Source organism: Xenopus tropicalis, chromosome 10, assembly GCF_000004195.4.
Source record: "Xenopus tropicalis strain Nigerian chromosome 10, UCB_Xtro_10.0, whole genome shotgun sequence".
In the NCBI taxonomy this organism is placed as follows: Eukaryota; Metazoa; Chordata; class Amphibia; order Anura; family Pipidae; genus Xenopus; species Xenopus tropicalis.
In genome coordinates, this window is record NC_030686.2 from 49121776 (window position 1) to 49142042 (window position 20267).

General features: G+C 47.7%; 1 protein-coding gene across 1 annotated transcript; it reads right to left on the minus strand.

Moving 5' to 3' along the window:
• Positions 1-2125: 2125 nt before the first annotated feature.
• Positions 2126-20196, minus strand: tekt3 (tektin 3). The gene is made up of 8 exons (NM_001016475.2): positions 20142-20196; positions 14995-15596; positions 13062-13145; positions 10341-10411; positions 8506-8649; positions 5973-6195; positions 3958-4112; positions 2126-2508 (listed from the first exon to the last, which is right to left on the minus strand). The coding sequence occupies exons 2-8, from the start codon at positions 15571-15573 to the stop codon at positions 2292-2294; spliced, it is 1473 nt and encodes a 490-aa protein (NP_001016475.1). The 5' UTR covers positions 15574-15596; positions 20142-20196; the 3' UTR covers positions 2126-2291.
• Positions 20197-20267: the final 71 nt, after the last annotated feature.

The following is a 20267-nucleotide window of genomic DNA, read 5'->3' on the forward strand; positions in this document are numbered from 1 at the left end:
TATTATTAGTTTGGATCATTTCATCTCCTCTGCTCTTTGGCATTTACCTGCTGTCTAGTTGCTATAGCCACTGTCCCTAGCAACCAGGAAGAACACAATGACAACTGAATAGGGCAGTGGCCAAGGTCCATGATCCTAGCAACAACTTAACCGTCTAGCTGGGCTTCAGGGGCATCAAGAGAGCAATAAGGCATTGTCCCCAGATCTCTCACCCACTGCCCCCCCCCCACTCTCAGGTGACACAGGAAGCGCATCACTACTGTAGGTGAGGTCACTTGTGTTACTCACTCACAATTACCTGGGGATAAAAGTATTATCTGGTACAACCGGGCCCTCATACGTAGCACTTAGTACGTAGCATTAACCCGAACAGCTCCAAGTTGGGCACAAAGATTTCAGTTGTTACTGTTACAATCTTGCCCTACTGTCTCCATCTTGCCCTACTGTCTCCATCTTGCCCTACTGTCTCCATCTTGCCCTACTGTCTCCATCTTGTCCTACTGTCTCCATCTTGCCCTACTGTCCCCATCTTGTCCTACTGTCTCCATCTTGCCCTACTGTCTCCATCTTGTCCTACTGTCTCCATCTTGCCCTACTGTCCCCATCTTGTCCTACTGTCTCCATCTTGTCCTACTGTCTCCATCTTGCCCTACTGTCTCCCTCTTGCCCTACTGTCCCCATCTTGCCCTACTGTCCCCATCTTGCCCTACTGTCCCCATCTTGCCCTACTGTCCCCATCTTGCCCTACTGTCTCCATCTTGCCCTACTGTCCCCATCTTGCCCTACTGTCCCCATCTTGCCCTACTGTCTCCATCTTGCCCTACTGTCCCCATCTTGCCCTACTGTCTCCATCTTGCCCTACTGTCTCCATCTTGCCCTACTGTCTCCATCTTGCCCTACTGTCCCCATCTTGCCCTACTGTCTCCATCTTGCCCTACTGTCTCCATCTTGCCCTACTGTCCCCATCTTGCCCTACTGTCCCCATCTTGCCCTACTGTCTCCATCTTGCCCTACTGTCTCCATCTTGCCCTACTGTCCACATCTTGCCCTACTGTCTCCATCTTGTCCTACTGTCCCCATCTTGTCCTACTGTCTCCATCTTGCCCTACTGTCTCCATCTTGTCCTACTGTCTCCATCTTGTCCTACTGTCTCCATCTTGCCCTACTGTCTCCATCTTGCCCTACTGTCCACATCTTGCCCTACTGTCTCCATCTTGTCCTACTGTCCCCATCTTGTCCTACTGTCTCCATCTTGCCCTACTGTCTCCATCTTGTCCTACTGTCTCCATCTTGTCCTACTGTCTCCATCTTGCCCTACTGTCTCCCTCTTGCCCTACTGTCCCCATCTTGCCCTACTGTCCCCATCTTGCCCTACTGTCCCCATCTTGCCCTACTGTCCCCATCTTGCCCTACTGTCTCCATCTTGCCCTACTGTCCCCATCTTGCCCTACTGTCCCCATCTTGCCCTACTGTCTCCATCTTGCCCTACTGTCCCCATCTTGCCCTACTGTCTCCATCTTGCCCTACTGTCTCCATCTTGCCCTACTGTCTCCATCTTGCCCTACTGTCCCCATCATGCCCTACTGTCTCCATCTTGCCCTACTGTCTCCATCTTGCCCTACTGTCTCCATCTTGCCCTACTGTCTCCATCTTGCCCTACTGTCTCCATCTTGCCCTACTGTCCCCATCTTGCCCTACTGTCCACATCTTGCCCTACTGTCTCCATCTTGCCCTACTGTCTCCATCTTGTCCTACTGTCTCCATCTTGCCCTACTGTCTCCATCTTGCCCTACTGTCTCCATCTTACCCTACTGTCTCCATCTTGTCCTACTGTCTCCATCTTGCCCTACTGTCTATGTCTATTCTGTCTTTATCCTATATTATCCTGCTGTCTCTACCGTTGCCTTTAAAATCTACATTCAGTTCTATATAATCCACTTACATAGTAACTAAGGTTAAAGAATAAAGGCCAAACAGCAATAAACCCCTCTGTCTCAAACATATATTCAAATTTTCTTTTTACTCCTTACAAAATGGAACCCATCCCCTGAAGGGCCTTTATTCTCCAGTGGGAAAACACAACTATGAATCTAAAGAGCATCCAGTTTAAAGAGGAAATCAAGGATTTTTTTTAAACAAGATTAGAATTTATTTTTATAATTTAATGAAGCAGAAAGCACTTTGTGGGGTTAAACCACTAGACCACACTAGGTGGGTACCAATCACGACTGTCGGGTTTAATTCGGGATCCCTTGTAATGGGTGGCGCCACTTGCACCCCGGCTTGGGGAGTTATGCGTAGCCCACCAACCTGGGGGTGCTGGGGAAGCTTTTCCTCATTCCCATACATTTCTCCTGATCAATAAACAGACTGTTAGCCTTGATGGCCAGGTCGTGCTCCAGGATGGACTTGGTATGGATCAACATCTGCAAGGCGTCTTCTGCTTCCCGGAGACGTAGCTGCAGGGCCTGGATGGTGTTGTCTATATCCTGCACCTCTTGTATCAGCCTATAGCACCCGGATGGTAAGAAAGAAGGGAGTCAATGTGGGGGAGGGGGAATTAGTAAGGGCAGATTGTGGCCCTCTGATTGGCTTGGAACCTGAAGGTCACCTTATGGTGTTAATGGTCCAAAAAGACTCTTGTCTCACTTTAAGAGTGTTTGTCACTTTATAAGAGAGAAAGCCCACCTGTGCTTCCCCTATGAATACAGTACTGCCTGCTGAACGCAGGCAGCACTGTATTCATGGGGAAAGCACAGGCCGTTACCAGGGCCGCCATCAGGGGGGCACAGGGGGGACAGTTGTCCCGGGCCCGGACGATGGTTGCTTTAAAGTGGGCCCGGCCGTGATACAGTTTGTTTTTTTTAGCTCGGGCCCCCTTTAAAGAACTCCGGGCCCTGCCATTGGTGGTCAGTGGGAAATTTGATTGGTTGCTCCTCGTGCGTACGCACGCACGGGGCGCAACCTTATAAAATGTTCAGATGCAGCGGGGAGCCAGAGGAGAGCTGGAGGAAGTAGCTGGGATGGGGGAAGCTGAGGGGAGCCGGAGGTAATCACTGGGATGGGGAAAGCTGAGGGGAGCTGGAGGAAGTCGCTGGGGGTGAGCTGGAGGATTATGGTGGGAGCTGGGGGGAAGCCGGAGGATGCTTGGGGTGGGGGTTGGGAGCTAGAGGATGCTGGGAAGGACTCTGGGGGGGAGTTGGGGGGAAGCGGAGGATGGTTGGGGGGGTGGGAGCTGTAGGATGCTGGGAAGGACTTTGGGGGGGAGCTGGAGGATTCTGGTGGGAGCTGTAGGATGCTGGGAAGGACTCTGGGGGGGGGGAGCTGAAGGCCACCAATATTTTAGGGGGGCCCTGGTTACCAATGTTTTAGGGGGGCCCTAGTTACCATTGTTTTAGGGGGCCCTGGCTACCAATGTTTGTGTGTCCTTTGTACTGATGGGACGGGCCATTGGGGGCAGGGCGTGGGAGGAGGGTGGCCCAGAAAATTTGTTGTGAGGGGCCCCATGATTTCTGATGGCGGCCCAGGCCGTTACACTCTACACCCTATACAACTGATAGAACCTTTCATAAAAGAAAGGATTCTGCACAATATAAGGCGGATATAAAGGCTTTGTTTTGTTCAGGGCAATTAAGCAAGAATCCCGTGCAAAGTAGGAGGATTTGGGACTAGAGTGTCACTAATTGCAGGGTAAAGTCCGTCTGAATGGCCGATCAAGAACCAGCAAGTTGTGGCTCCTGTCTGGAGATGAAGCTGGGAGTGTAACACCTGGATATGGATCAGGGCACGGTACTAATATCTGCACGCTGTTAGCATAATGGCCCCACCGCCTTGATGGGCTTTTCTATTCCATTTGCTTAGATTTAGTAGATGTGTATAAGTTTGTGGTTTAATGTACCCTTGAAAACAGTAAATTCATAAAAGCAGTGTATAATAACATTGCTGCAGTACCCTTACCGCATTTGGACAGAATCACGGCACAGTTCCACGTTGGGGCGCCTCGTGCGCTCATCTAAACGGGTCTGGGCAACTTTCAGCGGAGCGCTCTTGTCCTTGATGGCTTTTTTAATGGCTTCTATAGTCATTTCTGTCTGGAAGATCTCCTGGAGCGTCTACAGGGGAAAAAGGGTTTAAGGGGTTAGGAAAAGCAGCCTCATATTCTAGCAAATAAGCACTCACCCCAAATCCCCCCCTAACTGGCCTTCAGGCTGGGCCCCCTTAGCCCATAACAAGGTTACAGATATATAGAAACATTGGGGTAACAGTCACCCCGCTATAGTTCCAGGGGTACCCAGGGCACAAATAAGCACTCACCCCAAATCCCCCCCTAACTGGCCTTCAGGCTGGGCCCCCTTAGCCCATAACAAGGTTACAGATATATAGAAACATTGGGGTAACAGTCACCCCGCTATAGTTCCAGGGGTACCCAGGGCACAAATAAGCACTCACCCCAAATCCCCCCCTAACTGGCCTTCAGGCTGGGCCCCCTTAGCCCATAACAAGGTTACAGATATATAGAAACATTGGGGTAACAGTCACCCTGCTATAGTTCCAGGGGTACCCAGGGCACAAATAAGCACTCACCCCAAATCCCCCCCTAACTGGCCTTCAGGCTGGGCCCCCTTAGCATATACTTGTCCTTTAATTCTAAACTGCAGCCTAGACAGGAATAAAGTCAGGGCAAGCGCTTTATAACTGAGCTATTTATGATCATTTCAGTAGGATTTTGAAACTCTTTGGCCACATTTGGCTGCTCCTTGGCACATATGGAGCCAGTGCCAAATATATTACAGCCGAAGCTGAAGATTTATTGGCTGCCGGCATGAGTGGGGGTCAGTATATACTGAAGGGTAAGTAAATCATGCTTTCCCCCTAGTTTCCCTTTATATACCAGGAATCCCACAATGCACCAGTGTCAGCCTTACACACTAGGGATCCAGATGCAGGAATGTCTCATTTATACCCCGTTGCTATTTGCGGCACTTAACGGGCCCGGGCACCTGCTGCCCCACTGGCACTTCCACACCTGATTGGTGTTGTCTCGCCATTAAAGAGATGACAAGGCGACAGATGGCACACTCAGCCCGTGCTCCCTCTCCCGCTCTGCCCAGCTAGGCTTCCCTGGAAGTCATTACTTATCCAAAAATACAGCTGCTTGTGACAAAAGGAATGCGCCCCGTGGAACCGGAGGAATGCGGCTGCCTTGGAATCTCTGGAGCGACCGTTCAGCCAATCGGTGCCCTGTTCCCCAATTGGAAAGTACTCAAAGGGGACTAGAAAACATGTAACTGGGGCCATACATGCCATTTTATTGGCATACAGCAGACAGTGAAGATCCTATAGCTCCATGACTTTCTTCTCCTTGGTGTCAGCGGCACTGCACATGGTCAGTGTGCTCTGGGCTGTTGTAGGTGCCTACTGGGCATGCTCAGTGCTGCTGACACCAATAGGGGAAAATCAGAAACTGATGTTCACCTTTAAGTTAACTTTATGGCCAATTCTAAGCAACTTTTCAACTGGTCTTCATTATTTATTTGTTATCGTTTTTGAATTATTTGTCTTCTTTCATATGGGGGTCACCGACCCCGGCAGCCAAAAAACTATTGCTCTGTGAGGCTACAATTTTATTGTTATTATTTTATTATTATACTGGTAGGCCCTCGCCTATTTATATACCATGTCTCTCATCCAAACCATTTCTTGGTTGCTAAGGTAACTTGGACCCTAGCAACCAAATAGCTGCTGAAACGCCCAACTGGAAATGAAATAACTTTAAAAACTACAATAAATAGGAAATGAACCCAGTTGTACAATGTTAGGATATTAGATGTCACCGTGGAGTTGAATGACCTTGGCCTTGTACCTTTCTATGGTCATGGAACAACTTTGTGACTTCTAATATCCTTATAATTGACAGTAGGGGCATGTATCGGTCACATGACAATCAACAAGACAATGCTCGTGGAATGCACCTTGGCCAAGTGATTTTGCAGCTTGTTCTTGGCGTCTGCGGTTTCAGAGATGCGGCTGGTGAAATTAACGTTGACGGCGTTGAACTGGCCCCACATGTCGTTGGAGGTGGAGGCTAAGATGGTCTCCGCGTCCTCCCTCAGTTTGGTTGAAGCCACTCGGTCGCTCTGAGATCTCAGGATGTTGTCATCACTATACTTGGCCCAGGTCTCCGGGATAGAAACCCTAGAAAACATGTAGATGGTATAAATCATTGGCACGTTCCAATACAGAGGGACAGCTTAGCCTTTATTTGCACTATGGTCCGAGCCCAGGACCCTCCTTGTTTCCCCTCAGAGTGCCATTATTCCTCTGCATTCAACTTTCCTGCTGCATTTCTTAATAGCTGCTTCACCCCTATGTTTGCTGTAGGCATTTGTCTTGGGAAACCCCTTCTGCTCCGTGTTTGCTCAATGCATTTGTCATGCTCTTCAGTCATATAAAGTGGCCGGGGTAGGAGCCCAGCTCTAAGCATACAGTGTTTCCGCAATGAAGAAACTCCCAATACTCTCAGATACTTAAAGAATGTGCTGCCCAGGAAGCTCTTATCTACTGTTCTACTGATAAAGAACTTCCATTAAAGGGAAAGGAAAGGTAAAATCAACTCCAAGGGTGCATTTAGTGGGGATGCACCGAAGCCAGGATTCGGTTCAGGATTCGGCCAAGTTTAGGTCATTTTCGGCAGGATCCATGCTCCTTGCATCTTTTTGTCATGCAAACACGGAATTTGAACATTTTTCGCTGCGCACTGCGATGTTTAACCCTTCCCTACCCTAATATTCATATGCCAATTAGGGTTCCAACTTGGTTCCATTTTCCCCCCCGAATCTCTCATGAAGGATTCGGGGTTCAGCCGAATCCAAAAAAAAGTAGATTCGGTGCATCCCTAGTACTTAGGTCCGGTGCCGCCCAACGTGGCGTGTGTGAAGTCACTCCCATAGCATGTTCTGAACCCCTTAACCCTGCTGCGTTGCCAGATTTCCTATCAGAATCCTTGCCGGAGGCTGGGGGCATTTTCTTTTTTTTTTTTTTTTTATATAGGCCCCCCCCAACCTAAGGCTGCCACCCTAGGCACTGGCCCTCAGGTGCTCCATGACAAATATGGCCCTGCTTACTTTATACCCCGGGTTGGAGCTTCTGTTAGGAGAAAACCGCACCAGCCTGGGGTAGCTACGAACGAGCAATCCTCTTCCTTCTCTCGTCTATCTTCGGAATCCGGTGAAAAAGGCGGCTTTTTTGTTAAAGTTCAGCCTTTCAGGCTACTGCGCAAGCAGCGCAAATTCATAACTAGAAAGAGGAACGCTCTCTCACAGCTACCCCAGGCTGGTGCAGTTTTCTCCTACCAGGAGCACCAACCCGGGGTATAAGGTAAGCAGGGCCGTATTTATCATGGAGCACCTGAGGGCAAGTGCCTAGGGTGGCAGCGATTACCATTCGGCACCTAACATTTTAGCACCCCTCCAGTGATTGTACCTTTCCTTCTCCTTGAACTTTTGGCATTGGGAATTCTCTTAGCTTTCCCTTTACCAATATTCATTATTAAAGACTGAAGGGACACCTCCTGCCATTGGTCTAGTCAGGTCCAGACTGGCAATCTGTAGATTCTATCAAATGCCAGAGACAGTGGGGGTCTGTTTGGGCCTTAGTGTACTTGAAATGTCAGGGTCTGTTTTGCACCTTAGTCTGGACCTGGTTCACTGTTATCTAGAAATTCTGTAAGCACTTACCAGCAGTAAATTATATAGTGAATAAACTACCACCTATTGTAAAAGATAGGGATATTATAAGTCCCAGAGGAGTTCCTTATAATATATAGTGAATAAAGTGCCCCCTATTGTAACATATAGGGATATTATAAGTCACAGAAGAGTTTCTTATAATATATAGTGAATAAAGTACCCCCTATTGTAACATATAGGGATATTATAAGCCCCCGAGGAGTTCCTTATAATATATAGTGAATAAAGTGCCCCCTATTGTAACATATAGGGATATTATAAGCCCCCGAGGAGTTCCTTATAATATATAGTGAATAAAGTGCCCCCTATTGTAACATATAGGGGTATTATAAGCCCCCGAGGAGTTCCTTATAATATATAGTGAATAAAGTACCCCCTATTGTAACATATAGGGATATTATAAGTCCCCGAGGAGTTCCTTATAATATATAGTGAATAAAGTGCCCCCTATTGTAACATATAGGGATATTATAAGTCACGAGGATATCCATAACCATATACAGGTCATGGAACTCCAAGGTGACTTATAATAGCCTCATATTTTACAACAGGGGGTACTTTATTTATTACAATATACAAGTTTTAGTGAGTCATGTGACAGAAATGACATCACTAAGCTTCGATTATCACTAAGCACCGTTTATAAGGATATAATTTACAGTTTAGTCCCATAGGGAAATGACCAAACTGATATATGCTTATAAAAAGCCTGTATCTAGACATGTTTGTTCTACCAATATGGAGCATTTTCACGTACGTGGCATCCATACGTTCCACGCCCCTGAAGTAGCCAATGCCGTCTGAGGAATTTCTAAGGTTCTGGCATTTGTCATCGATGCGTAGAGCCGTCTGCTTGTCGCTGATGTCCCGCTCTAGCTCGTGTTGGGCTGCCCTGTTAGACCTACAGGGAGAAAGGTAAGTGGGTTTGGCGAACAGCAAAGTACAGATGGTACCATTTATATTGCATCTCGTTGACAGATTTCTGCTATAGAATAGATCCAGTTTTCCTTTTTCATTATTTATGTATCGTTTCCTCTGCCTTTGTTTAGTTTTCTTATCATTCCCATTATTAACTCTTAATTCCGATAAGGCTCAGAATCTGTGCCCGGACTGGGCTGAGCTGATCATCTGGCTATAGGGCTATCAAAGGCCAAGGCTTTCATTGAATAAACTCGCCTTGTGTGTGCAATATAAACAGCTGATGTGACTCTATAATAATTAGTGCATATAAATAGTTACAATAATTATTGAGCTAATAAGTCAGTCAGTACATTGGGGGCAGTGGGGTTTCCCTTCAGTTGTTTAATTCATTGGGGGGCAGTGGGGTTTGTCCTTGCAAAGCTTCTCTGCATTGGCTTTTGCTTGATACGCAAGTTACTTACATTTCTAGGCAAGTTACTTACATTTCTAGGCAAGTTACTTACATTTCTAGGCAAGTTACTTACTTTCTAGGCAAGTTACTTACATTTCTAGGCAAGTTACTTACTTTCTAGGCAAGTTACTTACATTTCTAGGCAAGTTACTTAGGTTTCTAGGCAAGTTACTTACATTTCTAGGCAAGTTACTTATGTTTATAGGCAAGTTACTTACATTTCTAGGCAAGTTACTTATGTTTATAGGCAAGTTACTTACGTTTCTAGGCAAGTTACTTACTTTCTAGGCAAGTTACTTACATTTCTAGGCAAGTTACTTAGGTTTCTAGGCAAGTTACTTACATTTCTAGGCAAGTTACTTACGTTTATAGGCAAGTTACTTACGTTTCTAGACAAGTTACTTACTTTCTAGACAAGTTACTTACGTTTCTAGGCAAGTTACTTACGTTTCTAGGCAAGTTACTTACGTTTCTAGGCAAGTTACTTACGTTTCTAGGCAAGTTACTTACGTTTCTAGGCAAGTTACTTATGTTTCTAGGCAAGTTACTTACGTTTCTAGGCAAGTAACTTACTTTCTAGGCAAGTTACTTACGTTTCTAGGCAAGTTACTTACGTTTCTAGGCAAGTTACTTACGTTTCTAGGCAAGTTACTTACTTTCTAGGCAAGTTACTTGCGTTTCTAGGCAAGTTACTTGCGTTTCTAGGCAAGTTACTTGCGTTTCTAGGCAAGTTACTTACGTTTCTAGGCAAGTTACTTGCGTTTCTAGACAAGTTACTTACGTTTCTAGGCAAGTTACTTACGTTTCTAGGCAAGTTACTTACATTACTAGGCAAGTTACTTACGTTTCTAGGCAAGTTACTTACTTTCTAGACAAGTTACTTACATTTCTAGGCAAGTTACTTACGTTTCTAGGCAAGTTACTTACGTTTCTAGGCAAGTTGTGCAGAAGTTACGTAAATTGCGTAAGTATTGGCGGCCCTGCCATGTACTAAGTGCAATATTGGATGCATGGCACCATGTTTTTAACCCACAATGCAATGTTTTTTCCCATAATTCCAGCGGCATTAGTGCCGAGGACTCCCCTGAGCACTATTTACACCCCTTCGGGTTTCGGCACCCACCCATACATAAATGTTTCAGTGAATTTGGGAGTAAAATTCCCAGCAGGAAATCCCAGCAGTGCAAGTGGGAAGCGAATGGGGTGGGGACAAGCCTTACGCCAGCTGAGCGGAGATCTTCTGCAGGTGCCGTCTCATCTTTTCCTGGCAGGATTTGATGCAATCCACCTCCTAGATAATCCGGAGAGAGGAGAAAAGGGGTTAATTGGTCTTCAGGCTGCGGGCTATCAAATCTCCATTCCCTCCTCAGCCCCAAGCTCAGGGGCCTTCACTGGATTTAAGGATCTCCTCCTACCAGCCTGAATTAAGTAATAATATCCTCTTTTCTACCCTGACTCGTTAGCGGGAATCCTAGACGGACGGGGAGGAGCAGCTCATTTACCTAATGCAACGGATTATACTATTATACTAATATTCCAGCGGCACTTCCACCCATACTGAGTTATACAGGGAACTCTGAGTATCACTCATGTATTATAAGGGATAATGTACCCCCTACTGTAAATGATAAGGATATTAGCAGTCACTGAGGGGTTCTGTGCCCCCCATATAAAGGCACAAGGCTGCAGGCTGAGTTATACAGGGAACTCTGAGTATCACTCATGTATTATAAGGGATAATGTACCCCCTACTGTAAATGATAAGGATATTAGCAGTCACTGAGGGGTTCTGTGCCCCCCATATAAAGGCACAAGGCTGCAGGCTGAGTTATACAGGGAACTCTGAGTATCACTCATGTATTATAAGGGATAATGTCCCCCTACTGTAAATGATAAGGATATTAGCAGTCACTGAGGGGTTCTGTGCCCCCCATATAAAGGCACAAGGCTGCAGGCTGAGTTATACAGGGAACTCTGAGTATCACTCATGTATTATAAGGGATACTGTACCCCCTACTGTAAATGATAAGGATATTAGCAGTCACTGAGGGGTTCTGTGCCCCCCATATAAAGGCATAAGGCTGCAGGCTGAGTTATACAGGGAACTCTGAGTATCACTCATGTATTATAAGGGATAATGTACCCCCTACTGTAAATGATAAGGATATTAGCAGTCACTGAGGGGTTCTGTGCCCCCCATATAAAGGCACAAGGCTGCAGGCTGAGTTATACAGGGAACTCTGAGTATCACTCATGTATTATAAGGGATAATGTACCCCCTACTGTAAATGATAAGGATATTAGCAGTCACTGAGGGGTTATGTGCCCCCCATATAAAGGCACAAGGCTGCAGGCTGAGTTACACAGGGAACTCTGAGTATCACTCATGTATTATAAGGGATAATGTACCCCCTACTGTAAATGATAAGGATATTAGCAGTCACTGAGGGGTTATGTGCCCATATAAAGGCACAAGGCTGCAGGCTATATAGTTGTACCTTCTGAGTGTAATGTATAATTCAAATACAGTAATATTTAATACAATACAGAAATAACAGTATATAAGTGCACTCAATTAGATCTAGCAAAAACAGAAAGCATTTTAAAAACTGTCAGTGGCCTTGGCGTGTGTTTCACAGAGGCTCCATGAGAAGGATAGAGCGATGGTATGTTCCCACCATAAATAGTCTGAATTATTAACCAGCCTGACATACCTCTGCCATAAAGCAAGACATGCATGTAATGAGTATAGCAGCTAGCGGGGATCTGAATATGGAAACTGCCATTAAAAACAGTGTTTCTGAACCCTACAAGGTCCAACTCTGCCTGGGAATGTGTACAGGGTTAATTTCCAGTATGGCCCTACCTACCTAAGGGCTAATCTCCAGTATGGCACTACCTACCTAAGGCATAATCTCCAGTATGGCACTACCTACCTAAGGGTTAATCTCCAGTATGGCACTACCTACCTAAGGGTTAATCTCCAGTATGGCACTACCTACCTAAGGGTTAATCTCCAGTATGGCACTACCTACCTAAGGATTAATCTCCAGTATGGCACTACCTACCTAAGGGTTAATCTCCAGTATGGCACTACCTACCTAAGGGCTAATCTCCAGTATGGCACTACCTACCTAAGGCATAATCTCCAGTATGGCACTACCTACCTAAGGATTAATCTCCAGTATGGTACTACCTACCTAAGGGTTAATGTCCAGTATGGCACTACCTACCTAAGGGTTAATCTCCAGTATGGCACTACCTACCTAAGGATTAATCTCCAGTATGGCACTACCTACCTAAGGGTTAATCTCCAGTATGGCACTACCTACCTAAGGGTTAATATCCAGTATGGCACTACCTACCTAAGGGCTAATCTCCAGTATGGCACTACCTACCTAAGGCATAATCTCCAGTATGGCACTACCTACCTAAGGGCTAATCTCCAGTATGGCACTACCTACCTAAGGGCTAATCTTCTGTATGGCACTACCTACCTAAGGGCTAATCTCCAGTATGGCACTACCTACCTAAGGGCTAATCTCCAGTATGGCACTACCTACCTAAGGGCTAATCTCCAGTATGGCACTACCTACCTAAGGGCTAATCTTCAGTATGGCACTACCTACCTAAGGGCTAATCTCCAGTATGGCACTACCTACCTAAGGGCTAATCTCCAGTATGGCACTACCTACCTAAGGGCTAATCTCCAGTATCGCACTAACTACCTAAGGGCTAATCTCCAGTATCGCACTACTTACCTAAGCCTTTCTAAAATATTATAGGGCTGGGGAGAAGTCATGCACATAAGGACAACTGATATATTCCCTAAAGGGGGCAGTATTGATATGGCAGTTAGGGTTCCACTGGAGTAAGGGGCAATAGGGTCTGTTGATAAGGAAGGGTAGAAATGTATTTCATTATGTACATTCCGCACCCACCTGTATTAGCTGTTTCTCCACATCATCATGTACCAGGTCAATGGACATGCGTTTCTCCCGGTGGTACAGGCATTCCTGAGAAACCTGTTAGGGCACAGCCAAGAGTTGGCACAGTCAGGCATTTCAATCAAAGAAAAGAATGGTTAAGAAGAAAGAGCCAGACGGCAATGCTGCCAACTCCTTCACATTCGCACCCGCGTGCCCTTATTTATCATTGGGCACAGGACAAAAGGCACCACTCAGCACCCAAATAAATCAACCGCCACCAGGCACAGGGTGTAGAACTTTCCAGTGTTCCCTTCTGGTCACCAGGCTGACATTGTTGCAGTGTTTGTAGCAACTGACCACTGTGCTGCCCCACACAATACACCCTGCTCAGGCCCCGGGGTTGTGCCGCAGCTTAGTAACTCTGTTTACCGGCCGTCGCATACAGATTCCGGCAGGGGATATTTCAAAGAAACTTCTCTGCGCTGACATCACTGGACTTTTCATTAACGACAATGTGAATAATTGAAGAATTGTTTGCCATGGGCTCCTATGGACTGGGGTTAGGCTACCAAATAGCAAATACAGGCAGTGCTGCTTTATGTTACGGTGAATACGACTCCTATTGTTGCCGGCGGAGCGGTTAGTCGCCCGTGATAGCAGAGCTCTATTACAGGTAACCAACACGCCCCATTGGACATCAGCCTAATGGGCAGCCTGACTAGGATTGTGCATGTGTCTACAAGAAGCAATTTATCACCTTCGCTCCCAGTCTTCTTGGCAAATACAGATCATATTCATATTATTTAAAGTTGAAGATCATATTTGCTTTCACCTAAGCTGACAAAGGGCTCTCTAAACAACTTCCAGACATATTGTTTGGGCACAGGCTATGGTAAGTTTCAGGTTACGGTATACTGAGCTGCCAATGGTGGGCCAATCAGCCAACCAAATTAGGGGCCTGTTCAGATGTATTGGGAGAAGACTTAAGCTGGCTCGTACGATATTTGGTGCGTGTATGGTAAGTCGGTGAGTCGACAGATATCGCAGGAGGCTGCTGATATCGGTCGACTCGCTGATTGGCAGGTTAAAAGATTTTGATCGGGCGCCATAGAAGGCGCCTGAGCAAAATCTGCCTTCAGCGCTGAATCGACAGAAGGAGGTAGAAATCCTATTGTTTCTACCTCCGTATCTGCCGTTTCAGCCCTGAACGGTTAGTGGCGCATTGAACGATCTTTTGTGCGACCGATGGTCACACAAAAGATCGAAAATCGCCACGTGTGTGGCCACCTTTAATTGGGATTTTCATCTCTATCTGTCCATGCCCTGACCATACAACACCTTGGGAGGCCAACAATTTGGCCCAGGACTCATACAAAGCCCAATAAGCTGCCAACCTTGTCAGAAGTCCAGGTCAACAAGCAATATTGGCCTGTGTATGGCCAGCTTAATTATAGCAATACAGATTATAGCAATACAGATAACCTCTCTAAAGGTCCCCATACACTGGCAGATCCGCTCGCTTGGCGATGTCGCCAAGCGAGCGTATATTCTCCCAATATCCCCACCTACAGGTGGGTGATACCGGGAGAATCCAGGGTAATTCAATCGTTTGACCCTGGGGCCAATTATAATGACGGGCATAGGTAAAGTCGGTCCGGGGACCGCATCAAGGAGCCGATGTGGTCCCCGATCCGACTAGATTTTCTAACCTGCCCAATCGAGATCTGGCCGATTTTAGCCCGGATATCGGTCAGGCAGGCATGTCGGCAGTTCCCATACACGGGCCGATTAGCTGCCGAATCGGTCCAAGGGACCCATATCGGCAGCTACTATCGGCCTGTGTATGGGGACCTTTAGGGATAAGCCTGTATCTAGAGGTCTGGGCACATTCCTTGCTCCCTGCCAACAATTACCCCCTCCCTCCCCAAAGTGTGACATTGTCTACCTGCAATGGCCCTTCAGTTTCCATCAGGGCCCTTTCCATTCGCCTCTTCATTTCCGACAGGGCATTAGTCTCCCCGATCATCTGGTCGATCTCGTGAATGATTTCCGATTTCCAAAATGAAATGTCATTGACCCGTTCCCCCAGATCTTTATTTGTGTCACTCTGGACCTTCCTTGTCTTCTGATCCTTCTCTTGAATCAGTCGACTGGTGTCGACCCGAAGCCTCTCGGCGCTACGCCGGGAAGATTCCGAATCCCTGTAATTCACCTGGTTGGATTTGTACCAGTCGTCCGGGGTGTACCTAGTGAAAAGTGCTGTTCTGTTGGATGGAAAGGATAGGATCTGGGATGGGTTTAACCCCGGCGAGCTCTTTGAAAGTGGAGCTAGTGATGGATTTGCGGAGGCTACTTTGTAGTAAGTACTTGGTCTCCAGGGAAGGGTTAAACTGTGGCTCATTGTATAGTGGGGGAAGCGGTTCCTATAGCTTGCCGACATTGTGGAGATGGCTGGCAGAAAATTGGTGGGGGTCGGCCTGTGGCGCCCGTAGGTTGAAGTAAGGGTTGAGCCTAAAATTTCCATGTTGGCTCATTCAACTCAGTTGCCTATGGAAACAGAAACAGGTAAAGCCATTAGAGCAATTCTAAGAGTTAGACGTCCCCCCCACAAACTCATTATTTATAAACACTCATCATAATTGTAATATGCAATAACTCATAACAACCAATCAATAATTGGTAGGACAATGAAAGCAAACATCTAACTGGTTGCCATGGGTTACTGCCCATGTTCAAAGTTGGCCTGTGTTTATAAATGCCTTATACCCTGACCGTGCATCATTTAGTATAGAGGTTCATGCAGGGGATGTGGCTGAACCCCCAAGATGAAGACTGGCCAGGGAACAGACCTCTCCATAGCATTACATACCGGGCAGGAGAAATACATGTTAGTAAGTAGTAGCAACAGTTACCCCCAATAGAAGGCATGTTAGTTAAGCCTCTCTAATTGCTGTTTGTAGTACAATGATAATAAGCAGTCAGGTCTCTATGGGGATGCTTCCCGTGCCTCTCCCTAGGGCTATCTCGTGTGTATGCCTCATGGAATTCATTGGAATGAAGGGCACACTTATCTTTTCCCAAACAATTCATTATCCTACTGACACATTGTGTGCTGGGCGAGTACAGGCTCTAATTTCATATATAGCAGAATTTGACATTATATAGAATGGCCTATTCCTAGCAACTTTGCCATTGGTTTTCATTATTTATTTTTTATAGTTTTTGAATTATTTTCCTTCCTCTTCTCCATCTTCTCAGCTTTCAAATGGGGGTCACTGACCCCGGCAGCCAAAACCTATTGCTCTGTGAGGCTCCAGTTTTATTGTTATTGTTACTTTTTACTACTTTCCTTTCTATGAAGGCCCTCTCCTGTTCATATTCCCATCTCTTGTTTAAACCACTGCCTGGTTGCTAGGGTAAATAAGACCCTAGCAACCAGATAGCTGCAAAAATACCAAATGGAGAGCTGCTTAACAATATATCAATGTCTGCATCATATTAAAAGTTAATTTGAAGGGGGGAGGGTTTACCTTTAAGTTAACTTTTAGTGTGTTATAGTTGGTCTTCATTATTTATTTGTAATAGTTTTTTCATTATGCGCCTTTTTCTTCCAACTCTTTGCAGTTTTTAAATGGGGGTCACTGACCCCGGCGGTGAAAAAACCTATTGCTCTGTGAGGCTCCAGTTTTATTGTTATTCGTACTTTTTCTATTCTATTATTGTTTTCTATTCAGCCCCTTTCCTATTCATATACCAGTCTCTCATCCAAACCACTCCCTGGTTGCTAAGGTAACTTGGACCCTGGCAACCAAATAGCTGCTGAAACGCCAAAGTGGAGAGCTCCTAAAATGAAATAACTAAACTACAAATAATAAAAAATGAAGACCAATTGCAAAATTGTCTCAGTATATCCCTCTATGCATCATACTAACAGTTAACTCAACAAACCCCTTTAAAGGTGAACTAACCGGCTAAATGAACAACTTTTACTGCCAGTCCAGTATACACAACCCAAATATTACCCAATGTGTACCAAACACACAGGCAGCAGAGTGGTTGGGGTTGTAGGAAAAACTCCCTTGCCTTAGGGTGAAGACACACTGAGCTACTAGTAGCAGCTACTTGTTACAGCTACAAAAGTAGACAACGCTGATCATTTATTGATCATTGTCTCTATGTGTGTTTTAGCAATTCTTACTACTGTCTATGGCAGAGGGTTTTCTGGCGTTTAGTAGCCGTGACAAGTAGCTGCTACAAAGTAGCTCCATGTGTCTTCACCCTTAGAGCTGCATGCAATTTCATTGCGGTTTCTGTGCATCAGGCAGAACGTGTGTATGTGGCGCCGAAGCTCATTGTTTACCATGAATCATTGTTGGTTTCTCTAGCAAAGATCGACTGAGCCTGTCATTATCCTTACATCTATTCTGCGTCTATAGGAAGGGCAGAAAACTGAGCAGCAATCTCCAATTACAATAAGTGAACAGGGATGTAACGAGAGGAAGCAGCCACATTGCCTTTTATTCAGGTTGCGCCTAATGCCCCAAATGTGTCCAAAGTGTGGGATTTGGTGCTTTTTCTGCAAAATGTGCCCAAAATATTGGCAAAATTTATTTTTTCCTCTTCTGACTGAACTGACTGTGATTAAAGGTTTAGTTTGGGCCATGGGTCTGTATCAGCAGCTGGACAGAGGCAATGTCTCACAGCCTGGCGCCAGCATCAACAGGGTTGGGCTGACCCTTTAGGATGGACTAAAGAAGTGGATAAAGAGCCCAGCCTTTATGCCAGATAGGGGGAGATTTGGGGTGACTGTTACCCCAATGTTTCTATATATCTGTAACCTTGTTATGGGCTAAGGGGGCCCAGCCTGAAGGCCAGTTAGGGGGGGATTTGGGGTGAGTGCTTATTTGTGCCCTGGGTACCCCTGGAACTATAGCGGGGTGACTGTTACCCCAATGTTTCTATATATCTGTAACCTTGTTATGGGCTAAGGGGGCCCAGCCTGAAGGCCAGTTAGGGGGGGATTTGGGGTGAGTGCTTATTTGTGCCCTGGGTACCCCTGGAACTATAGCAGGGTGACTGTTACCCCAATGTTTCTATATATCTGTAACCTTGTTATGGGCTAAGGGGGCCCAGCCTGAAGGCCAGTTAGGGGGGGATTTGGGGTGAGTGCTTATTTGTGCCCTGGGTGCCCCTGGAACTATAGCGGGGTGACTGTTACCCCAATGTTTCTATATATCTGTAACCTTGTTATGGGCTAAGGGGGCCCAGCCTGAAGGGCAGTTAGGGGGGGATTTGGGGTGAGTGCTTATTTGTGCCCTGGGTACCCCTGGAACTATAGCAGGGTGACTGTTACCCCAATGTTTCTATATATCTGTAACCTTGTTATGGGCTAAGGGGGCCCAGCCTGAAGGCCAGTTAGGGGGGGATTTGGGGTGAGTGCTTATTTGTGCCCTGGGTACCCCTGGAACTATAGCGGGGTGACTGTTACCCCAATGTTTCTATATATCTGTAACCTTGTTATGGGCTAAGGGGGCCCAGCCTGAAGGCCAGTTAGGGGGGGATTTGGGGTGAGTGCCTATTTGTTCTCTGGGTACCCCTGGAACTATACCAGGGTGAACTGTAGGTATGACCCTAGGGGGCTGTAGGCATGCAGGGAGTTGAAGGAACTGTGGGTATGACCCTAGGGAGCTGTAGGCATGCAGGGAGTTGAAGGAACTGTGGGTATGACCCTAGTTGGCTGTGGGCATGATGCCAGGGGGCACTTACCTGCAGGGAGTTGAGGGGAACACGCTGGGGGCTGTGGGCATGATGCCAGGGGGCACTTACCTGCAGGGGGTTGAGGGAAAGATGCTGGGGGGCTGTGGGCATGATGCCAGGGGGCACTCACCTGCAGGGGGTTGAGGGGAAGATGCTGGGGGCTGTGGGCATGATGCCAGGGGGCACTTACCTGCAGGGGGTTGAGGGGAAGATGCTGGGGGGCTGTGGGCATGATGCCAGGGGGCACTCACCTGCAGGGGGTTGAGGGGAAGATGCTGGGGGGCTGTGGGCATGATGCCAGGGGGCACTCACCTGCAGGGGGTTGAGGGGAAGATGCTGGGGGGCTGTGGGCATGATGCCAGGGGGCACTCACCTGCAGGGGGTTGAGGGGAAGATGCTGGGGGCTGTGGGCATGATGACAGGGGGCACTTACCTGCAGGGGGTTGAGGGGAACATGCTGGGGGGCTGTAGGCATGATGCCAGGGGGCACTCACCTGCAGGGGGTTGAGGGGAAGATGCTGGGGGCTGTGGGCATGATGCCAGGGGGCACTTACCTGCAGGGGGTTGAGGGGAAGATGCTGGGGGGCTGTGGGCATGATGCCAGGGGGCACTTACCTGCAGGGGGTTGAGGGGAAGATGCTGGGGGCTGTGGGCATGATGCCAGGGGGCACTTACCTGCAGGGGGTTGAGGGGAAGATGCTGGGGGCTGTGGGCATGATGCCAGGGGGCACTTACCTGCAGGGGGTTGAGGGGAAGATGCTGGGGGCTGTGGGCATGATGCCAGGGGGCACTTACCTGCAGGGGGTTGAGGGGAAGATGCTGGGGGCTGTGGGCATGATGCCAGGGGGCACTTACCTGCAGGGGGTTGAGGGGAAGATGCTGGGGGCTGTGGGCATGATGCCAGGGGCACTTACCTGCAGGGGGTTGAGGGGAAGATGCTGGGGGCTGTGGGCATGATGCCAGGGGGCACTCACCTGCAGGGGGTTGAGGGGAAGATGCTGGGGGGCTGTGGGCATGATGCCAGGGGGCACTTACCTGCAGGGGGTTGAGGGGAAGATGCTGGGGGCTGTGGGCATGATGCCAGGGGGCACTTACCTGCAGGGGGTTGAGGGGAAGATGCTGGGGGCTGTGGGCATGATGCCAGGGGGCACTTACCTGCAGGGGGTTGAGGGGAAGATGCTGGGGGCTGTGGGCATGATGCCAGGGGGCACTTACCTGCAGGGGGTTGAGGGGAAGATGCTGGGGGCTGTGGGCATGATGCCAGGGGGCACTCACCTGCAGGGGGTTGAGGGGAACACGCTGGGGGCTGTGGGCATGATGCCAGGGGGCACTTACCTGCAGGGAGTAGGCAGACAGGTACGAGGCTTCACCTTTACCCGCTGTGTCTGCTTGTGCCGCTCACTTCAGAGAAGAGCATCCCAGTCCCAACCTGACACTTTCCCCCGCCACTCAACCTCACAG

Bases quoted from the DNA above. Each gene is read 5' to 3' on its own strand.
- tekt3 (NM_001016475.2), bottom strand. From the start codon at position 15,573: ATGGAAATTTTAGGCTCAACCCTTACTTCAACCTACGGGCGCCACAGG. The intron at 13,146-14,994 runs GTAGACAATGTC...GTGCCCTAACAG, and splicing joins AAACTGAAGGGCCATTGCAG to GTTTCTCAGGAATGCCTGTA. The intron at 4,113-5,972 runs GTGCATTCCACG...TTTCCCCTGTAG, and splicing joins TGCAAAATCACTTGGCCAAG to ACGCTCCAGGAGATCTTCCA.